We start from the raw sequence: 22,466 nt of genomic DNA on the forward strand, positions 1-22,466 counted from the left end.
CAGCAAGCGCTCGATAAATACGACCGAATGCGGCAGAAATCCGTTTTAGTCGTTTCTTTAGTGAGAAGCAGAATTGCAGCGCTACCCACGCGCCCTCCCCCGACTCTGGGGGACTAAGACGATCACCCGCGGAACACGGTCGGTGCTCTGTATTTACAATAATCGGGTGATTTTAAAAAGCAGTTTGTGACTGTCGATATTTTACGTCATCAACACACTACTCAGAGCAGCGTGGCACAGTGGATAGAGGACGGGCCCGGGAGTCAGAAGGTCACGGGTTCTAATCCCGGCTCCGCCACTTGTCTGCCGCGTGGCCTTGGGCAAGTCACTCGCTTCTCTGTGCCTCAGTTACCTCGCCTGTAAAATGGGGATTAAGACTGTGAGCCCTCTGTGGGACACAGACTATGTCCAACCCAATCTGTTTGAATCCACCCCAGTGCTTTGTACGCAGTCCGGGGCACATGGTAAGTGCTAATAAATACCACTGTCATTATTATACCGTTAATAATGCTGAATTGATCATAATCGAGGCATTTCTCTCGTGCTGGTATCACTTCCACAAGAAATTAGCGTTCCCCACGCCAACTAAACCTGGCCATGTTCAAGACACATTTGAAGGCCTGAACACCTCCAGCGTCTCAAGCGAAGGTGAATTCTACGGCTGATCATTTCAGTTTGCCGATATTCCTTAAAAGTGAAAAAGAATGGGCCTGAAGCCTGTTGGGAAGGTCCCATCCTGATAGCGTGACACAGTGGACAGAGCACGGGCGCGGGAATCAGAAGGACGTGGGTTCTCATCCGGCTCTGCCACGGGTCTGCCGTGTGACCTTGGGCAAGTCACTTCTCTAGGCCCCAGGTGAGGATTAAGAGTGTGAGCCCCACGTGGTCCAGGGACGGTGTCCAACCTGCCTTACTTGTATCCACCCCAGAGCTTAGAAGAGTGCTTAGCACGTAGTAAGGGCTTAACAAGGATCGTAACTGTTATATCTGTAGAGCGCAATTCAAAAGTGGGCAACGACACATAAGACACTCGGTGCAGTCTATACAGAACTCTAAGCAGTAATAATAATAATAACGGTATTTGTTACATGATTACTATGTACTGAGCACTCTTCTTTGCACTGGAATAGATAGAAGCTGGACATACATTAGAACCCAGGTCCTCTGACTCCCAGGCCTGTGTTTTTTTCCCCTAGGCATCATATAAATGCAACAGATGTGGCTTTCTCTACTTTGTCCTTACTCGTCCCCTCAACCCTAACTTTTCCTGACCCAGCAATGTACCACCTGTTTAACCGAATGGCATTCCCCCTTCGGCGGCGGGCTTGGGTTCTCACGGTTTAGATAAAGGGTAAAACACCATTTTATGCTGTTTAAGCCGCCGCCTTATTTGAATCACTTAAACTGTAGGCTTACCCGGGGAGACCATTTGACACTTCGACTCGATGGAAATTTTGAAATCAAGGGAGAGAAATCTCACGCTCTTCCTTGGACATCGGTGCGGCTGGGTAACGTACAAGCATTTATACAAATGGTATAAATGTATCTATATCTGTCTCTATATATCTGTGATATAGATGGTAGAACAAACTGAACTATCAAGTGCAATTGCAATCACTTAAAGGTATTTATTGAGTGGAAGCTCACCTCCTCCAGGAGGCCTTCCCAGACTGAGCCTGCCTTTTCCTCTGCTCCTCCTCTCTCTGCTCTACCCCCCTCCCTGCCCCACAGCACTTGTCAATATTTGTACATACTTATTTTATTAATGATGGGCATTTATTTATGGTTCTATTTATCTATTTTGATGCTACTGAAGGCTGTCTACTTGTTTTGTTGTCCACCTCCCACCTCTAGACTGCGAGCCCATTGTTGGGTAGGGATTGTCTCTATCTGTTGCCGAACTGTACTTTCCACAGTACAGTGCTCCGCACGCAGGAAGCGCTCAATAAATACGATCGAATGAATGAATTGAGCACCGTACCAGACACGTGGGGGAGTACAACAGAGTTGGTAGGCCCGTTCCCTGGCCACAGCGGAAACCCCAGGTAGCAGCGAGGAGCCCCAGCAATCCTGTCAGCCCAGAGCTGCCCGAATAATTGTATTTATTGAGCACTTAAATGTGTGTGGAGCTGTGCGGCGTGGATAAGGGGAGTATATCCAAGGGCTAGGGTGATGCAGAAGGGAATGGGAAGAGAGGAAAGGAGGGTTTTGTCAGGGAAGACCTCCTGGAGAAGACGTGCCTTCAGTAAGGCTGTGAAGCCGCGGGGCGGGGCAGAGTAATGGTCTGTCGGATATGAGGACGGGGGCAGGACTTGGGCGAGAGGTCGGCAGCGACCTAGATGAGACTGAGATAGAGTGAGAAGGTTGGGTTGTAGGAGGAGGGTAGTGGGGTGAGTTACGAGGGGTACGGTGATTGAATGTTTCAAAGCCGACAGTAATCGCGGAGGTGGACGGGCAACCACTGGAGCTTCGCACCACGTATCTCTCCTGCTTCCACCACTGTCCTAAAGACCGACCATCTGGGTGGGTGGACCCCTGAACGCACGCGTTTGCAAGTGGACGTGGACCTTCACGAGTGAGAGGATGATTGTCTCACCATCCATCCACCCACCCAACGCCTCTCCTTTTTCCAACCTCCACGTTCTGTCACCAAATCCTAGCCCCCCTCCTTCCACAACATCTCTAGAAGCGGCATGGCCTAGTGGATAGAGCACAGGCCTGGGAGTCAAAAGGACCTGGGTTCTAATCTCAGCTCTGCCACTTGTCTGCTGTATGAACTTGGGCAAGTCACTTCACTTTTCTGGACCTCAGTTACCTCATCTGTAAAATGGGGACTAAGACTGTGAGCCCCATGGGGGGACGGGGACCGTGCCCAACCCAATTTGTTTGCATTTCCACCTCGGCACTTAGTACGGTGCCGGGCACATGGTAAGTGTTTAAAATAACGATTACTATTATTTGGATCCACCCCTTCCTCGCCATCCAAACAGCCGGCCATGCTTGTTATTTCCTGGCCCGAGTCTGGCCTCTCTGCCTCCTTCACTCTGCTGCCCAGATCATTTTTCTAAACTATCTCTCCGCATATCACTCCACTGCTCAACAGTCTCCCAAGGATGCCCATCCTCTCCACGTCAAGGGGAAACTCTGGACCGCTGGCTTTAAGGAGCTCAATCAGATCTCCCATCTCCCACTCCACCCCAGCTCCCACTCATCCCGCACAAGTGAACCTACTCCCTTCTTGTCTCTTCCACAAGCCTTCTACTCTTCCTCCTACTTAGAGCTCCTCCCCAACCCCCTTCAAATCCACCACATCCATCTTTCCCCATCTGAAATTACCTCCTCCAGGTGGGTTTCCCTGATTGGTTTTTCCTCCCTTGGCTTTATCTCCACAGCTACTACCTCTGCATCAATTAAGAGCCGCGTGGAGTGCTTCTATACGTATCGATTTACTCTTTCGAACGCTCGGTCCCCTACATATCTACTTTTCTTTTCTCCTCCTTTCTGAAAATTATTTTGTCATCTCCTCTGCTAGAGTGAAAGCTTCTTGATGGCAGGGATTCAAGCTCTTAGGACAGTGCTCTGCACCCAGTACATGCTCAAGAGAGACCATCTTTGCCCCCTGGGACCCCGAATAAAAACTAGAGGCAATACAGAGAGGTACAAAGCAACACAAACTGCATTCCTGTTCGAAGGCGGCAACAAAGCTCGAAAAATGAAGTTCCGGAAACGTAAAAGCTGTCTGGTTTCCTATGGAGAGCGGACTTTATTTACCAGCTAAAGACCCCAGGATCATAAGGGGGATGGGAGAACAGCAGAACTAACAGCAGTTAGTCACAGTGGTATTGGGGAAAATATGACCTTCCTAAAGGTTACTTCAGTGAGGCACAAGAAGAAAACCAACTATAGAAAAAGGAGGAAAAATTTAAACAAAGATGCCCCTGCTTCAGATGGCTCACACGATATTGGAAGATTAAAAAAAAACAACTAGAAAAGATTCTGTCAATGGCCAAGAAAACAGCCCAACGTGTGCCAACCTTGGAAGTGGTATATAATAATAATGGTATTTGTTAAGCACGTACTATGCGCCGACCACTTTTCTGAGCGCTGGGGTAGATTCCAGGTCATCAGATTGTCCCACGTGGGGCTCACGGTCTTAATCCTCACTTTACGGATGAGGTAACTGAGGCACAGAGAAGTTAAGGGACTTGCCCAAAGTCACACCGCTGAGAAGTGGCGGAGCAGGGATTAGAACTCACGACTTCTGACTTCCAAGCCCGGGCTCTCGTCACTTAGCCACGCTGCTGCTCTATATCAAAGATGAATTCAATACCGCTAAGTACAGATGCTAACCACTAATAGTCGGGGTTGCTAGTGAACGCTACATGGGACGGGGACTGTGTCCAACCTGATTATCTTGGCTCCGGCCTGGCGCTTGGCTCACAAGAGGTGCTTCAGTACCCCTTAAAAAACAAAAAACTTCCAACAAAAATGACCGCTGTCTATGACGGCATCTTCTCTTCTTTGGCACAATTCATTTAAGGGCCTAGTTCAACAATAACCTTTGGGCATAAAAGTGCAACGGTAAATTGTTTTGTTTTTTTTTTTTTTAACCTGCCTGTCTAATCTACCACACTGGATTTTCAATACAAATATAGCGAAGTGAAACTTCACGATTGTTATAATAAGGGTCATCCACATTAAGCCAAATTCTACTTCCAGAGACGCCAATCCTGCGGGTCGAGCCCTATAACTATATACCTTGGATGATGCAGCTAATGTTTCTTGAGCCAAAGTAGCATCCTCCCCCACACCCTCCCCTCGACACACACACACACACCCTTCCTGTTGACTAAGTATCACCATTCATCAAGTCTCCCGACCTTTTTTTGGCTGATAATCGCATTTTAAAATAATGAGTCAATTTTGATTCCTATTTGGAGACTTCAAAACAAGTAGAGTCCAGGCAAGTCCATGACGGATGCCACTTAAGTAGCCTTTTCAGATCAGATCCGATTGAAGAACACCACCTCCTTAGGAAATAAAGTATCCCCGAGGCGTGTTTTGGACGTTACCCTAGAGTCAGGAGATCTAATTTTCCACAGGCCTGTGTGGAAACTTTTGGAGAGGCTAGATGTGAAAACGCCTGCCTACCAGAAAATGCATTTGGTCGTACCCAAGGGAGGTTTTAAATTCACCTCTAACTGCAGTACATGGTATAAAGGCAAACTACGTCGAGTTTAAATGTAAACTACATTTACTAAATGTAAACAAAGAAATGTAAACTCAAGGTTAACCGATACTTGAAAAAGGGAGACACGTTTTTGATTGCTTTTTTTCGGGATACGTTTTCATACCCACGATGTCCACCTGGATCAGAGATTAAGGATCTCCAGCACAAAACCTCTCTGGCGGTAGCACAGTCGCTCGCTTTAAAGGCAGACTTCAGAGTTGTTAGCAGGAGGACTTAACACAATTCTGCACAGAGTGCTGAGTGGTTTAGCGTCTCTGCGATATCACTTATCGCACGCACGGCAAACTAAGCACTTGGGAGAGGCCAACACGGTTGGCAGACACGATCCCCCTTCCCAAGAATAAATGGGTGCAGAAGCAACAGGGTAATAATGTCCGTTGCACAAGGTAAGCTCTCAAACACGATGGAATGACTGAATGTTAGGTGTAGAAGCCCAGAAGGAATTAAAATATGAGGTACTGGTAGAGAGAGCCCTGGGGGGAGAACGTTGGGAGGAGGGAGGTTCCACTTGAGAGGAAAAAAAACACAAAACAGAAAAGCTATCCACTGGCAGACTACCAGTTTGGAGGCCTGCAAAACAGAAGTAACCTAGAGTTGAGAAAATGTAAAACGAGGTCTTCTGACCTTATCTGACCATTCTGAAATTTAGAGAAAGTTTAAATTATGAGTTGCTTAAAACTAAAACGTCATCACTCTCAGTAATGATCCAGGCTGCCTAATGAATAGGCTAAGCAAAGAAAATATAAAGATAGCTATAAAAAGCAAGAGGTAGTCAGCCTGAGGAGCTTCTCTTTTATTCAGAATGCCCCGTTTGGTTATAACGGGTGTTTTCATTACCTGACTTGGAATAACGGGGAAAAAAATATGCAAAGCCGAAGAATGTTCTTCTCACCTCCGGAACCCTACTTGGGTGACTTTAGGCAAGTCACCCAACCTCTTTTGAGCCAGTTTCTTCACCCAGAAATGATAAGATACCTGCTCTGCCTACCTCCTGTCAATCAATGGTATTTATTGAGCACACACTGGGTGCAGAACACCGAACTAAGCACTTGGGAAGGTACCATCCGATAGGATCGGTAGATATGATCCCTGCCCACAAGGACCTTACAGTCCAGAGGGGGAAGACAGACACCAAACTACAGATTGTGAGCCCCGTGTGGAATAGGAACTGTATGTGATCACGGCGTAGTGGTTAGAGCCCGGGCCTGGGAGTCAGAAGGTCACGGGTTCTAATCCCGGCTCCGCCACTTGTGTGCTGCGAGATTTTAGGCAAGTTATTTCACTTGCCTGTTGCCTCACTTATGAAATGGCAATTGAGGCTGTGAACCCCACGGGGGACACCGGACTGTGTCCAACCCAATTTGCTTGCATCCACCCCAGCATTTAGTACAGGGCCTGGCACATAGTAAGCACTTAATAAACGCCATTATTATTATTACCTGGCCCAGAGTTTTGGCACCTAAGAAGTGCTCAGTATCTATATTCTTAATGGGTAACCGTTGGAGGGTTTGACAAAGGGTGGGGAAATAATAATAATAATGATGTTATTTGTTAAGTGCTTACTATGGGCCAACCGCTGTTCTAAGCGCTGGGGTAGATACAGGGTAATCAGCTTGTCCCACACGGGGCTCACACTTTTAATCCCCGTTTTACCGGTGAGGTAACTGAGGCACAGAGAAGTTAAGTGACTTGCCCGAGGTCACACAGCAGACGGTGGCGGAGGCGGGACTGGAACGTCCTCTTACGTGCAAGACAGGGTTAGAGGAAAATGTGGGCAACGGAGCAAAGTATGGACCAAGGAGGGGAGAAACTGGTGATAGGACGACCCGTCCGGACAGAGACCGATTTAACTAACAGTAAAGTGCTTGGGCAAGAGTGGCGCCTGCTTAGATGGGGAGGAAAAGGTCATCTTGGGGATGTTGGGGGAAAAAACACTGATAGGATTTGGAGAGACGCTGACCACGGGGGTTGCAAGAGGAGTCAAGGATAATGCCAGAGATGAAGAGAGACAGGAGGGGGTGGTGTTGTCTACGGTGACAAGACAATTAGGAGGGAGGAGAGGATTTGGGAGGGAAGACGTGGGATGCTGTTTTCAACGTGTTATGTCTGAAGTCCTGGTGGGACATCAGAGAAGCAGTGTGGCTTAGTGGATAGAGCACCGGCCTGGGAGTTAGAAGAGCCTGGGTTCTAACCCCGGCTCCCGCCACCTGTCTGCTGTGTGACCTTGGGTAAGTCACTTAACTTCTCTGAGCCTCAGTTATCGCATCCGTAAAACGAGGATAAGAGCGTGAGTCCTCATGTGGGACAAGGACTGTGTCTGATCTGATCATCTTGCATTTACCCCAGCGCTTCGAACACTGCTTGGCACATAATAAGTACCATTATTATTATCATTCAAGTAGAAATGCCCTGAAAGCAGGAGGAAGTGTGGGATTGCAGAGAAGGTGGGGCCAGCGAGGTAGATCACCCCAAATCAAGGGAGTAGGTGAGTCCAATTAAAGAGGTGCTAAGTAAGATGAGAAGGGGACACTAAACGGAGGCTTAGGGGATAGTTAGGGGATGAAGAGGAAGAATCAGCAGAAGGGACCGAGGAGGAGCAATTGGGCAGGAGAACCGGAGAGAACCCCGACAGAAGGGCGTAGTGCGCGCCGTCAAAGGCAGCAGAGAGAAAGGAGATTTAGGATTCGTTGTATTTGGCAAGAAGGTCATTGGTGAACCTGGAGAGTGGGTGTTTAATGGAGTGAAGAGGGAGGAACTCACACCGCAGAGGGTCAAGAAGGGAGCGAGTGGTGCAAACAAGGAGTTTGGCCAAAGCGGGAGTGGGTCCAGGCAAGGGTTTTATTTTTTTTAGTGTAGGAGAGATGCGCGCTGGCTTGAAGGAAGAGGGGAAGAAGCCACCGGAGAGTAATAGGTTGAAGATGGCAGGCAGGGAGGGGGATAAAAGGGTGTTCAAGTGCTTTTATGGTGGACGGGGACCCAGGTGGTGAGAGTAGATGCGGTACCCAGATGAGAGATCTTTTGGGACAGCTGGGAAGGATGAGAGGGAGGCCATCTAAGCCCTCTTTTCCTCCAGCTTTCTCTCCCTTCCGCATCATCTATGCACTTGGATCTTTAGGACATTTATTATTTCACCCCACCTTCATCCCCCTAGCTTTTATATAATTTACAGGTATGAGCACATTATAAATGATCTATACGAATGTCTGTCTCCCCTCGCGACCGTTCGCTTGTTGGGGCCGGGAACGTGCACCAACTCTGTGAGAAGCAGCATGGCGTAGCGGATAGGGCATGGGCCTGGGAGTCAGGAGGTCTCGGGTTCTAATCCCCCTCCGTCGCTTGTCTGCTGTGTGCCCTAGGGCAAGTCACTTGATTTCCCCGTGCCACGGTTACCTCTCCTATAAAATGGGGATTGAGACCGAGCCCCACGTGGCTCCGTCCGTCCGGGCGCTTAGTACGTGCCAATGCCGTAATTATCACCATCGCCGGTGTACCAAGTGCTTAGTACAGTGCTCTGCACACACAGATGCTCAATAAATGCCACTGACTGATGGTGGTGAAGCGAGTGATCCCAGGAACCATCCGTCCAGTCCTCCCAACTCGGGTCTCCTGAAATACAGAATGCCCCTCAGCCCTAATCCTTTTCTGCCATATCGCCACAGTCCAAATGGCTCCTATCCCGCAGAGCTGTAGCACTGGAGTTGGAAAGGGAAAGAGGCGACTGTGTGTGAGGGCGGGGATGTCTGTTAATCACGTAATGAAAACACATGCTATATCAGAACTGGCCAAACGTAGCCCATGGCTACATGTAGTACACCAGTTATCTCCCTCTTGCTTTTGATCTTTCTTTCCACTACTTAGTCATTAGGTACCTCGGATCATTAAAAACCAGGGGGGTTTTTTTGAGCACTTCCTGTGTGCGGAATGATGAGCGAAGCGACTGGGAGAGTACGGTCCACTGTTGTGAGGACATTTTAGCTCAGTACCTTCTTTCAACTCCAGAACTGGGTGTCAAAGGACCGTAGATTAAATTCTCTCAACACTGGGAAACTTCTGTTTTGCAGAATCCCAATCTGCTAAGCGTTAGTACTACGGCATTTATTAAGCGTCAAGCACTGCTAGAAGAGTCGGGGTAGATATAAGTTAATCAGGCCGGACACAGTTGGAATTCATTCATTCAGTCGGATTATCGAGCGCTTACCGTGTGCAGAGCACTGTATTAAGCGCTTGGGCGGATATAAGGGGGATTTGTTCCTCTAAGTGGGATTTCCCCTCATGTTTGTTGGTGATTATGTACATTCCCCTCCAAGGGGCTCCCCTGAGGAGAACAAACAAATCTAAAGGATACACTTTACCTTTACAGCATATTTTCACTCCTGTTTGGCTTCTCTACATGTCATCTTACAAAGCTTAAGCGCTCCTCCACCTATCAGTGTGTGTACTTTTCCTTCAAAATTTCAGTTATTAGAAAGGCAACCCAAGCACCTCGGTGGAGTTGTTTTTCTTTTTACCTTGTACTTCTTTATCGTGACACTCCCTTAGCTTAGACCAGAGTTCTTTAAAGTCACCAGCCACTTCGGCAGAGCCGGGGCTGACGCAACCGCTTCCGGAAGCATTCATCTCGTCCTCTCCGGCTGAACTTCTTCTCGCCTGGTGTTTTCTTTTTAATCTTTCTGCTCCATTACGTAGTCACGAAGCTGTCCTCGGCGACGGATGGGAGACCTATAATGACAGATCGACGACGCTTAAGTCTTTGTGTTTATTCAGGGACTCGTTACATGCTACCCAACGTTGTCAATTTATCACCAATCACCTCGAAGATAAGGTGGTAAAGGTTTCGGCAGGAATCTGTTTCACTGAACTTTCCACTCTGAAGGGTTTCAAATTTGATTACGCTGCATGGCGTCAATTTTGCAAATACCCTTTCCAGTTTGCAGACTAAAAATGCCCATTCCTGCAAATTCATAGCATTTAGGGGAAGAGTGACAGTAGTATTCGTTGAGAATTTTTTTGCCAAGCACTGCGCTAAATGCTGGGGGAGATGCAGGATAATCAGATGGGACACCGTTCTATCCCACACACGGCTCGCGGTCTAAAAAGGAAGGAAAACGGGCGCTGCATCTCCATTTCGCAAATGAGGTAACTGAAGCCCAGTGAACTTAAGTGACTTGCCCAAGGTTACAGAACAGCCAAGTGGTGGAGCCAGGACCAGGTTTCTTGACTGCCACTTAAATTCTATTTCCACTAGGCCCCACTACCTCTGGGGAGTTGGACTAATATAATAATGATAGGGATAGTATTTGTTAAGCGCTTACTATGTGCCAAGCACTGTTCTAAGCATTGGGGTAGATACAAGATAATAAGGTTGTCCCACATGGGGCTCACCGTCTTAATCCCCATTTTACAGAGGGAACTGAGGCCCAGAGCAGTTAAGTGACTTCCCCGGGGCCACACGGCTGCCAAGTGGTGGAGTCGGCGTTAGAGCCCATGACTTCTGACTCCTAAGCCCAGGCTCCTTCCGCTAAGCCCCGCTGCTAAGGAAGCCCTGACGACTGAAGGAAGAAAAACCTCAACTCTTGCAGTATGCCACCTTAATGAAGAGCCCATTTAACTCTCCCTGATTGGAAGAGGGAATAGAGTTGGGTGAAGCAGGAGTTTAGAAGGTTAAAAAAAAAAAAAAAAAAGCCTTGACTCCACCCTCATCCTCCTCAACCTCTGGGCTGCCTGGTACACCGTGAGCCACCTCTTCCTCCCGGAAACACTCCCTAGCCTTGGTTTCACCGCCGAGGCCCTCTCTTCATTCTCTTCCTCTCTGGCTGCTTCTTCTCAGGCTCTTTCGGGGCCGCTCCTCTGCCTCCCCTAACTGTGGGGCTGCCTCAGTTCTGGGGCCCGGCTTTGCTCCGTCTCCACCCACTCCCGGGGCTTCCGCTACCATCTCCACGCAGAGGATTCCCAAATCCCCCTCTCCAGCCCCGACCTCTCTCCTCCTCCAACCTGTCGCATTTCCTCCTGCCTCAGGCCGCCTCTACTTGGATGTTCTTCCGACGCTTCAAACGTAACATTGTGCAGAAGAGAACTCATCCTCTTACCCCGTCAGTAGAGAACACTATTCTTTTCTCACAAACCTTGATCTCATCTCATCTCAAACTCACTCAAACTCTCAAACTCAAATTCACTCATCTCTCATCTCATCTCTCATCTCTCATCGCAAACTCTCATCTCAAACTCACTTCTCATTCAATCGTATTTGAGCGCTTACATTGTTCAGAACAGTGTGCTAAGTACTTGGGAGAGTACAGTACAACAGAATTATCAAACCCCTTCCCTGCCCATAATGAGTTTATTATTCTTAATTGTATTTATTGAGCGCTCACTGCGCGCAAAGCAATTTACTAATTGCTTGGGAGAGTTCAATATAACATAAGACACATTCCCTGCCCACAAAGAGCTCACAGTCTAGAGGGGGAGACTACGGTCATTCAATCCGCATATTCGACGTCACTAAATCTTACTATTATTATGGTATTTGTTAGCGCTTACTCTGTGCCAGGCACTGCGCTAAGCGCTGGGGGGGATACAAGTAAATCGGGTCCCTGTCCCACGTGGGGCTCGCGGTCTTAATTCCCCACTTGACAGGTGAGGTCACTGAGGCCCAGAGAAGTGACATGACTTTCATTCATTCCTTCAATAGTATTTATTGAGCGCTCACTATGTGCAGAGCACTGTATTAAGCCCTTGGAATGGACAATTCGGCAACAGATAGAGACAATCCCTGCCCGGCGCCCGGCTCGCCGTCTAAACGGGGGAGACAGACGGCAGAGCGAAACAGAACAGAAACAAGACAAGACTTGCCCAGGCTCACACAGCAGCCAAGGGGCAGAGCCGGGATTAGAACCCATGACCCTCTGACTCCCGGGCTAAACCATGCTGCTTCTCAGGCTACTCAATCCCACCCAGGGCGTTGATGTCAACTCGAATCGACTTATGTCAAATATGATTGAATGAACTCTTCCCGGTCAAGGAATTCTCTACCTGAGGCAGGGCTGCACTCCGAGGGGCTGCAATATGCAAGTGACCCTCGATGGCAGTGATGGAATACGAGGGGAAAAAAGGTAAAAAGCACCTCTCTGCACCAAACCATCCCGGAAGCCAGAAGCAAGAGAGGCACAATTTCCCCGAAGCTCCTAATTCTTCTCCCGTCTGCACTTAGATCTGTACCCTTTAAGCACCTGATATTCAGCCCACCCTCAGGCCCGTAACACTCACGGACCTATCGCTAATTTACTCTAATGTCTATCTTCCCCTCTAGACTTGTACGCTCGACGACTGTACTCTCCCAAACACTTAGTACAGTACCCTGAACAAAAGCCGTCGATACCATCGACTGATCAAATAACACAAATAAGCAGGATGGCGTAGTGGATAAGCCAAGTATCATCTTGCATCTATCCCAGCTCTTAGAAGAGCGCCTGGCACATAACAGGTGCTTAACAAATACCGTGAGGATTATTATGGGAGCACAAGCCTGGGAGTCAGAAGGTCATGGGTTCTAATCCTGGTTCTGCCACATGTGTGACCTTGGGTAAGTCACTTAACCTCTCCGGGCCCCTTACCTCATCGATTAAAAAATGGGGATTAAGAGTGTGAGTCCAACGTGGGACAGGGACCGTGTCCAACCTGATTAACGTGTACTATCCCGGTGTTTAGAACAGCGCTTGGCACACAGTGAGCCTCTTGAAAGTACCATTATTATTATTGTTATTAAAGAGAAATAGCTTATCCTCCCTCTGCCCTCCTATTGCTTGGATAATAATAATGTTGGTATCTGTTAAGCGCTTACTATGTGCCGAGCACTGTTCTAAGCACTGGGGTAGACACAGGGGAATCAGGTTGTCCCACGTGGGGCTCACAGTCTTAATCCCCATTTTACAGATGAGGTAACTGAGGCACCGAGAAGTTAAGTGACTTGCCCAAAGTCACACAGCTGACAAGTGGTAGAGCCGGGGTTCGAACCCATGACCTCTGACTCCAAAGCCCGTGCTCTTTCCAGTGAGCCACGCTGCTTGGATCCAGCTTATACACTATCAGAGCACTGATACTAAGTGCTTGGGAGGGTACAATAAAGTCGACAGACAAGATCCCTCTCCACAAGGATTTTGCTGCTGAATAAAAATAATAATAAATAATACTAATACTGATGGTATTCGTTAAGCGCTTACTATGTGCCAAGCACTGTTCAAAGCGCTGGGGTAGACACGAGGTCATCAGGCGGTGATAGTGTCAAATCCTCATTTTACAGATAACTGAGGCACAGAGGAGCAGAGCGGCTTGACCGAGGTCACACGGCAGACCAGCGGCGGAGCCGGGATTAGAACCCGCGTCCTCTGACTTCCACGTCTGTGCTTTCTCCACTAAGCCACGCCGCCTCCCTGAGAGTCTTTCCAGGTATAAAACACTGGCAACGGAGAGGAGTTCGCTAGCGGAAGCGTTGAAGGCAGACGGCGAAGGGTGGGCGAGCCTAAGTAAGGGTAAGTTTCGCGCAGTCACCGCACACTAAGCTTCACGCTGTTCCAGGAGGCCAGTCGAGGAAGGCGAGGGGCAGGGGAAAAGAGCTAATATAAGGGGGGAGAAACGGGGTTTACCACGCTTGCGGAGGGACACTGGCAAGAATAATAACGAGGATGGCATTTGGTCGGCGCTTACTCTGTGCCAAGCACTGTTCTAAGCGATAATGGAGGGGAAACGGTTACAGAAATGCAAACACCGCCCTCATTTTGGCCTTCGATTTGTACCTCTTTCCCCCGGCCACCGAACAGCACCCCGAGGTTCTCCATCTCTCACCTGGGCCAGAACAGACCGTGAGCCCGTCGAAGGGCAGGGACCGTCTCTATCTGTTAGCGATCTGTCCCTTCCAAGCGCTTAGCACAGTGCTCCGCACATAGTAAGCGCTCAACAAATACTACTGAATGAATGACCACCGCATGAGACGTGGTCCCTGCCCCCCACGGGATAGGGGAACAGGTACTTAAGACCCCCCCTCCCAGCCCAGCTGGGGAAACTGAGGCCGGAGGAGTCAAGTGACCTGCCCAAGGGCTCCCAGCAGGCCGGGGGGTGGTGGAGCCGAGGTCGGCATCCTGGATCCGGGGGCTTTCCAGGACGCGGGCGAGGCCGGGGTCGCTCGGGGTCAAACAGCGGGTCCTGCTTTAAGGACTTCCCAGTTGTCGCCACCGGATTGATGCCTAGAAATCGAGCGCTTGGCACAGGGCGCTGCACACGGTAATGAGTACGACTGAATGAATGAATTCATTCGTTCACTCAAAAGAAAGGGCTGTTTCTTGATCGCTTCGCGTGCGCAGAGCACCGTACTAAGCGCTTGGGGGAGAACAACACGACAGTAAACAGACCCATTACCTGCCCACCTGGCAGAGAAGCTGCGTGGCTCAGTGAAAAGAGTACGGGCTGGGGAGTCAGAGGTCATGGGTTCGAATCCCTGCTCCGCCACTTGTCAGCCGGGTGCCTGCGGGCAAGTCACTTCACTTCTCTGGGCCTCAGTGACCTCATCTGTAAAATGGGGATTAAGACTGTGAGCCTCACACGGGACAACCCGATCACCCTGTATCTCCCCCAGCGCTTAGAACAGTGCTCTGCACATAGTAAGCGCTTAACAGATACCAACATCATCACAACGAAGTGTAAGCCTCCCTCACACCCCCAGTCCGGGTAGGGGGGTCGGGGGGGGGACGACCCCCAGGGCAGGGGTTAAGAATAATAATAGTAATAATAATGTTCATTCATTTAATAGTATTTATTGAGCGCTTACTAAGCGCAGAGCACTGTACTAAGCGCTTGGAAAGTACAATTTGGCAACAGAGACAATGCCTGCCCAGTGACGGGCTCACAGTAGCTGTTAAGTGCTTATTAAACGCTAAGCACCGTTCTAAGCGCTGGATGGGCGTGAGGGCTCTCGGGGCAGGGGCAGGGGATGATGATAATAGTGACGAGCAAGAGTTCGAATCCCGGCTCTGCCACCTGTCAGCTGTGTGACTGTGGGCAGGTCACTTGACTTCTCTGTGCCTCGGTTCCCTCATCTGTAGAAGGGGGATGAAGACCGGGAGCCTCCCGTGGGACAACCCGATCTCCCCCAGCGCTTAGAACGGTGCTCGGCACATAGTAAGCGCTTAACAAATACCGACACTGTTTATTATTATTAATGATAATAATAATGATAACGTTGGTATTTGGTAAGGGCGTGCTATGTGCCGAGCACTGCTCTAAGCGCTGGATGGGCGTGAGGACCCCCAGGGCAGGGGCAAGGGATGGGCATGAAGACCCCCGGGGCATGGGCAGGGGATAATCATGAGAATAGTGATGATAACGTCGGTATCTGTTAAGGGCTGACTTACTCAGGGCCGCTTAGGGAAGCGGCGTGGCTCAGGGGAAAGAGCCCGGGCTTGGGAGTCAGAGGTCACGGGTTCGAATCCCGGCGCTGCCGCCTGTCAGCTGGGGGACCGTGGGCGAGTCGCTTCACTTCTCTGGGCCTCAGTTTACCTCATCTGTCAAACGGGGATGAAATGGAGATGGGCCACCCGATGACCCCGTATCTGCCCCAGCGCTTAGCACAGTGCCCCGCACATAGTAAGCGCTTAACAGATACCAACATTCTCACGCGCCAAGCACTGTGCTAAGCGCTGGATGGGCATGAGGACTCCCAGGGCGGGGGGAGGGTCCTGCGGCAGGGTGTCTTAGGGGCGAGAGGAGTCGGAGTCGGTGGCTGGGGAGTCGGAGGTCGTGGGTTCTAATCCCGCCGCCGCCCCCGGCCCGCTGCGCGACCTCGGCCAAGCGGCCTCCCTTCCCCGGGCCTCAGTTCCCTCCTCGGGAAAATGGGGATGAAGGCTGGGAGCCCCGCGGGGGCGGGGACGACGACCCCCCGATGGCCTCGGCTGTGCCGCAGCGCTTACGGCGCGGGGCTGGGCACGTAGTCGGCGCTTAACGAACACCCTCATTATCATTGTGGTTCTTCTTACCCGCGCTGGCGCGCACTCACCGGGCCGGGGCTGGGACAGCAGCCCTGCGCGGTGCGCTCCGCTCTGCTCCCGCCCCGCCCGCAGCCCGCGCTTTTCAAAGGCTGGGCGGGGGCCGCCGCGCCGACTGCGGCGCCTCCCCGCCGGCCCCGCCCCCGCCCGTGACGTCACCGGCCCGGGCCCGCCCCCCGCTCGTGACGTCACCGGCCCCGCCCCTCAGGGGAGGCCGCGGCTCGGCCCCGCCCCTCCGCGTGACGTCAGCGCAAAGCCCGGCCCGACGGAAGCCCCGCCCCCTCCGTGCCGTCAGGCCCCACCCGCCTAGGCCCCGCCCCTCGCCAAGCGAACCCTCTCCCCCCCTTCAGAGCCCTACTGAGAGCTCCCCTCCTCCGGGAGGCCCGCCCAGATTGCCCCCCTCCCTTTCCCTCTGCCCCCCCCTCCCCCCTCCGTCCCCCCCCACCCCACTCCCTCCCTCTGCTCTCCCCCCTTCCCTCCCCCACAGCACCTGTCTATATTTCCATATATGATCGATTACTCTATCTTACTAATGACGTGGATATAGCTGCGATTCTATTTACCTATTCTGATGGCTACTGCTGCCCGACTACTCGTTTCGTTTTGCCGTCCGTCCGCCCCTTCTAGATCGTCGGGCCGGGATGGTCTCTAGCCGTTGCCCGACTGTCCATTCCCAGCGCTCGGTCCAGTGCCCCGCACACAGTGAGCGCTCGATAAATACGATCGAATGAACGAATGAATGAATGAATGAATGAATGAATGAATGAATGAAGAAATAGGCCAGAGATTAATAATGATAATGACGTTGGTATTTGTTAAGCGCTTACTATGGGCAGAGCACCGTTCTAAGCGCCGGGGGAGATAGAGGGTCATCGGGTCCTCCCACGTGAGGCTCACGGTTAATCCCCATTTTACAGATGAGGTCCCCGAGGCCCAGAGAAGTGAAGTGACTCGGCCGCGGTCACCCGGCTGACCAGTGGCGGAGCCGGGATTCGAACCCAAGACCTCTGACTCCCAGTGTTGGGAAGACTTGCTACGAAGAGCCTGGAAAAGGTCACGAGGCTTGCCGAGGTAACAACTGCCACACAAATACAAACCGTCAATTCTACGGCGTTTCCTGTGACAACGTATGGATCCGAACGCCGGACAGTACAGAAACAGGATAGAAAGGGCACCGATTCTTTGGAAATGTGGTCTTGGAAACGGCTTCGGTCAACAGCGCGGACTGCCTGAAAAACAAACACGCGGAATTTGGAGCAGATTGAGCCAAAAGCGGTCTTTGGGAAGGCCAGATGACCCAGATTAGCGTATCTTGGACATATGATAAGAGCTGATTCTCTGGAGAGGACACCAGTGCTAGGAAAAGTCCAGGGAAAACGTGGCAGCCAGCAGCTAGATGGACGGAAACCGTAACAACGATAAAGGGAGAACCGTCAGCGAGGTTACGGATTATGGCGGAAGACGGGACGTTCTGGAGAAGATAGAGCCGGAGAGTCGCTATGAATCGGAAACGACTCGGCGCCGGAAAAACTAATAACGGAGGCACAGAGAAATAAAGTGACCTGCCCGAGATAGCACAGCAGATAAGTGGCAGAACTGGGATTAGAACCCGTGACCTTCTGTGCCCCAGGCTCGTGCTCTGGCCACTAGGCAACTTCCCCGCTAGACTGAAAGCTGGCTGTGGGCAGGGAATGTGTCTGCTCATTGTTATCGGGTCCTCTCCCAAGCACTTACTACAGTGCTCGGCACCCGGTGGGCGCCCAGTCGATCCGATCGGATGAACTGGTGACGCCGCCATGGACCCAACTGCTCGACATGCCGGACGTCGATTTGAAAGGCGTTCGCATCTGACCTGCCGTAGCTAGATCCAAAGAAAAAAAATCCACTCGCATAAATATTATGTCCGATTTGGCTGGGCGACCTCACGGGGCCTCTCGCGTGAGCCAAAGGAGTTTAAATGGAAGAGGCTTGCGCTCAACAACTGTGTTTTTAACATTAGTGACTTCTTTACTGATCCCGCAGACCTCTCCCTCTTTAGCCTCCCTCTACTTTTACAAGCACAGAACAGCTTGTGTTAAAAGGTCGTGACTTTTGAAAGCGGTCTGTGGGAGGCTGCTAATCGAAAAAAGCCCGTGCCATTGTCTTACTTGCAGATTCTGGGTAACTGCCTCGAACGGATTAAATTGGCCTGCAGGGCTGATACACAGCTAGACTCTGGATTAATTCAATAGCATTTATTGAGCGCTTACTATGTGCAGGGCACTATACTGAGCGCTTGGAATGTACAAGTCGGTAACAGAGAGAGACAGTCCCTGCCCTTTGACGGGCTTACGGTCTTCTCTGTCCTGTTCTCGTACACTAGTTTTAAACCCGCTCTAAATGAACGGCACCCGAGGACCAGGACTACTGTGCTGAGGAAAACGTATTGTACTGGGGGAGTCACTCCAGGAGAGATGACCTGAACGCGTGAAAAATGAAGCAGCTTGGCCTAAAGAGCCCAGGCTTGGAGTCAGAGGACTTGGGTTCTAATTCTGGCTTTTTCATTTGCCTGCTGTCCTTTGTGGGCAAGCCACTTAATTTCTCCATGCCTCAGTTTCCCCCTCTGTGAAACGGGGATTCCATTCCTGGTCTCCCTCCCAGTTATGCGACCTCCCGAGGAAAGCCTTATTGAAGGCAATTGTCCATCAGGAGGCCTTCCCTGACTAAGCCCCCCACCTTTCTCTTCTCCCACCCGACTTCTGCATCTCCCCAACTTGCTCCCTTTATTCACTCCACCTCCCAGCCCCGCAGCACTTACGTACATATCCGTATTTCATTTATTTATATTCACGGCTGTCTCCCCTTCTAGACCGCAAGCTCACTGTGGGCAACGAATGTGTCTGTTTATGATTATGTTGGACTCCCCCAAACACCGAGTACAGTGCTCTGCACACAGTAAGCATACAAGTAAGCATACGAGGAAGTCGGATGGGACACGAGGTCCCTGTCTCACGTGGGGCTCACGGTCTTAATCTCCATTTTACAGATGAGGTCACTGAGGCCCAGAGAAGTTACGTGACTTGCTCAAGGTCACACAACAGAGCCGAGATTCGAACCCACGACCTCAACCCAGGACCTCTGACTCCCAGGCCCGTGATCTTTCCACTAGGCCTTGCGGCCTGGCCGAATCGAAAAATTCGGGACCGTGAGTCGAGGGACCCCGTTTTAATTCCACCTGGACCAGCGGTTTGCTGAGTGACCTTAGGCAAGTCTCCTGACCTCTCTGTTCCTCAGTTTCGTCATCTGTAAAATGAGATAATATTCTTGCTCCCCTTACCTCTTAGGTTGTGAGGGGCAGGGACGGGCTCTGATGTGATTATCTTATATCTACCCCGGTGCTTAGCCCAGTGCTAAGTAAGCACGCGTAGTAAACGTAACAATAGAAATACAATTTTCAGCCACGTTTTCAGAGATCCCATTCCAGGAGAGAGTTGAATTCTCTTTCCATAGTCTTCCCGGAGCTGTGCAATAAGGCGTATGAAATTGCGGCTTCACCTCGGAATTGATGAGTTTTCACAGACCCGTCAGTTCTAAAAGCCTTACTGCTAAGTACATCGTGGATTCCAGCTCAGAAATTCAAGCGGGTTGGTTCCTATCAATCAAACAATAATCCATAACGAGTGCCTGCCGTGTCCAGAGCACCGTACTGAGCGCTCGGGAGAGCGCGATAGAATTAGTAGGCAGAGATTCCCAAAATACCACGATCGCCGTCGACCGATAAGGACTTGGCCGCGTGGGACAGACATCTCGAATCGAGTCGGCGATAATTAAATTTGACCTGGTAATTGTTACCACAGTCCTCCATCGGTTGCCCATCCACCTCTATATCAAACAGAAATCCCTTACCACCGACTTTAAAGCACTCGATCGACTTGCCCCCTCCTGCTTTACCTCGCCGGTCTCCTACTACGACCCAGCCCGCACGCTCTACTTCTCCGACGTCCACCCTACTCCGCTGTACCTCAGTGCCATCTATCTCATCCCTGACCCCTTGCCCATATCCTCCCTCTGGCCTGGAACGCCCACCCCCTTCACACAGGACAGACCGCCACTCTCCCTACCCTTCCTAGTCCCCCGTTAAGCCCTCACTTCCCCCACTCTCTCTCCCTTCTGCATCTCCTACGCGCTTAGATACATTCCCTTTAAACACTTGATATTCACCCCACCCTCACCCCACAGCTCCAAGGTCCATATCCCTAATTTATTTTCATGCCTTCTCCGGGGGGTTGAAATGAAAAACTTGAGTTCTTCCGGCGTTAGCGTCAAGTGGGCTACTAACTGACCCCTTGGGCTTTGGTTCTTTGGAATCCAGTTTGGGAGAATGGGCTTTAGCTTCAAGAGCCAGGTTTCACTTGGATCTGTCCCCCTCTCCCAGCTTCACGGCACCTACGTCCGTATCCGTCATTCGTTTCTCCGTATCGATGTCTCTCTCCCCCTCTGGACCGTGGGCTCATCCTGGACGGAGAACGCGTCAACCAACTGCACAGATAGTGCGGCTTAGTGGATAGGGCCCGGGCCCGGGAGTCAGAAGGACCCGGCTTCTCGACCTGGCTCCCGCCACTTATGTACTGTGACCTTGGGCAAGTCATTTCTCTTCTCTGGGCCTCAGTCACCTCATCTGTAATCCCAGCTCTGCCACTTGTCAGCTGTGTGACTGTGGGCAAGTCACTTAACTTCTCTGTGCCTCAGTTCCCTCATCTGTAAAATGGGGATTAAGACTGTGAGCCCCAAGTGGGACATCCTGATTCCCGTGTCTACCCCAGCGCTTAGAACAGTGCTCGGCCCATAGTAAGCGCTTAACAAATACCAACATTATTAAAATGGGAACAGGGACCGTGTGGGACAGGGACTGCGTCCAACCTGATTAGCTTGGGTCTACCCCAGCGTTTAGAACAGTGCTTAACAAATACCATAAATGAAATAAATAAATAATACCCCTCTCTCCATCTGGGCTCTAAGCTCCGGCTGGGCGGGGAACACGCCAACCAAACCCTTTCGCACCGCACTCTCCCAAACGCTCGGTGCGGCGCTCCGAACGCAGTAAAGCGTCCGACGAATGCCATTAACTGATGGACGGGTTGATTGATCCTCATCGTCGGTATTATTGGGAACCTACGCTGGGCAGAGCAGTCTACCGAACTGAGCAGCTGGGAACATGAAACAAAAGTAGAAGCCACGGTTTCCGCCTCGAGCAATTTATAATCTAAAGGGAGAGAAAGGCAGGTATAGTCTACACACCCCAGGAGCTAAAGAGAAAACAGAAATGACCGGTTACAAGCGAAATGAATAAACGAGCGGAAGAACAAACCGGTACGTACACTAATACTAAGAAGGAGGCAGGAGGGAAGGTGAGGAGAGGTGGGAGAGGGACCGGAACCCAGAGCAGGGCTTTGGTTGGAAAATGCCCCTTGGAGGAAATTTTTTTTTTAGGAAGCGCCTGGGGAGAGAACGGGAAAGGAATCCCCAAGCAGGAGGAAGAGTGTGCACAATGGGTTGGAGACAGGAGAGTTGAAAGCCAAGAGTTCAGTTGGAGGAGCGCGCCCGGTGTGAGCTGAGGGGTAGTGGGAGGCGAGGAAAGAAGAGACTGATGACGCTCGTTCTTCCACGTCAAAATGGCACGGTGTAGTGGCTAGCGCACGGGCCTGGGAGTCAGAAGGTCATGGGTTCTAATCGCGGCTCCACCACCTGTCTTTCGTGTGACCCCGGGCGAGTCATTTCGCTTCGGTTACCTCCTCTGTAAAATGGGGAGGAGGACCGTGAACACCACGCGGGACAGGGACCGTATCCAACCCGATTTGGTCGGATCCGCCCCAGCGCTCAGTACGGTGCCTGGCACGCTTAACCGATACCATAATTAGTATTATTATTAAAGCACTCAGTCCGGCGCTCCGCACACGGTAGGCGCTCGTTAAATGCCATCGGTCGACTGAATGGTCGGCCGGCCTGTCCGACGCGGAGGGAAATGGGTGGCCGTCGAGGGTTTTCGAGGAGGAGAGTGATGTGTGCAGACACGCTTTTTAGAAAGATGATCCATAATTCATTTTAACGTCTAGCTCTCCAACTAGATTGTATGTTCCTGTGTCCAGGGATCGCCTCTACCGATTCTGTCGGGTGCTACTCTCCCAAGCGCTCAGCACAGTGTTCTG

At 51.0% G+C, this 22,466-nt stretch overlaps 1 protein-coding gene across 6 annotated transcripts in view; it reads right to left on the bottom strand.

The window, feature by feature from the left end:
• The window catches only part of RBBP8 (RB binding protein 8, endonuclease), a 109,480-nt gene that overhangs the window by 70,125 nt on the left and 16,889 nt on the right, over positions 1-22,466 (bottom strand). The window contains exons 2-3 of one of the 6 annotated variants that reach the window (XM_029069716.2): positions 17,379-17,510; positions 9,760-9,970 (exon numbers count right to left, since the gene is read on the bottom strand). In XM_029069716.2, the coding sequence (XP_028925549.1) occupies positions 9,760-9,868 (109 nt within the window). In that variant the 5' untranslated portion in view covers positions 9,869-9,970; positions 17,379-17,510. Of the gene's footprint in view, positions 1-9,759; positions 9,971-14,667; positions 14,702-16,272; positions 16,354-16,844; positions 16,947-17,378; positions 17,511-22,466 lie in introns of those variants that run through there. The other 5 variants (XM_029069717.2, XM_029069720.2, XM_029069719.2 and 2 more) reach the window with 5 other exon arrangements.

This window comes from Ornithorhynchus anatinus, chromosome 7, assembly GCF_004115215.2.
Source record: "Ornithorhynchus anatinus isolate Pmale09 chromosome 7, mOrnAna1.pri.v4, whole genome shotgun sequence".
Lineage (NCBI taxonomy): Eukaryota > Metazoa > Chordata > Mammalia > Monotremata > Ornithorhynchidae > Ornithorhynchus > Ornithorhynchus anatinus.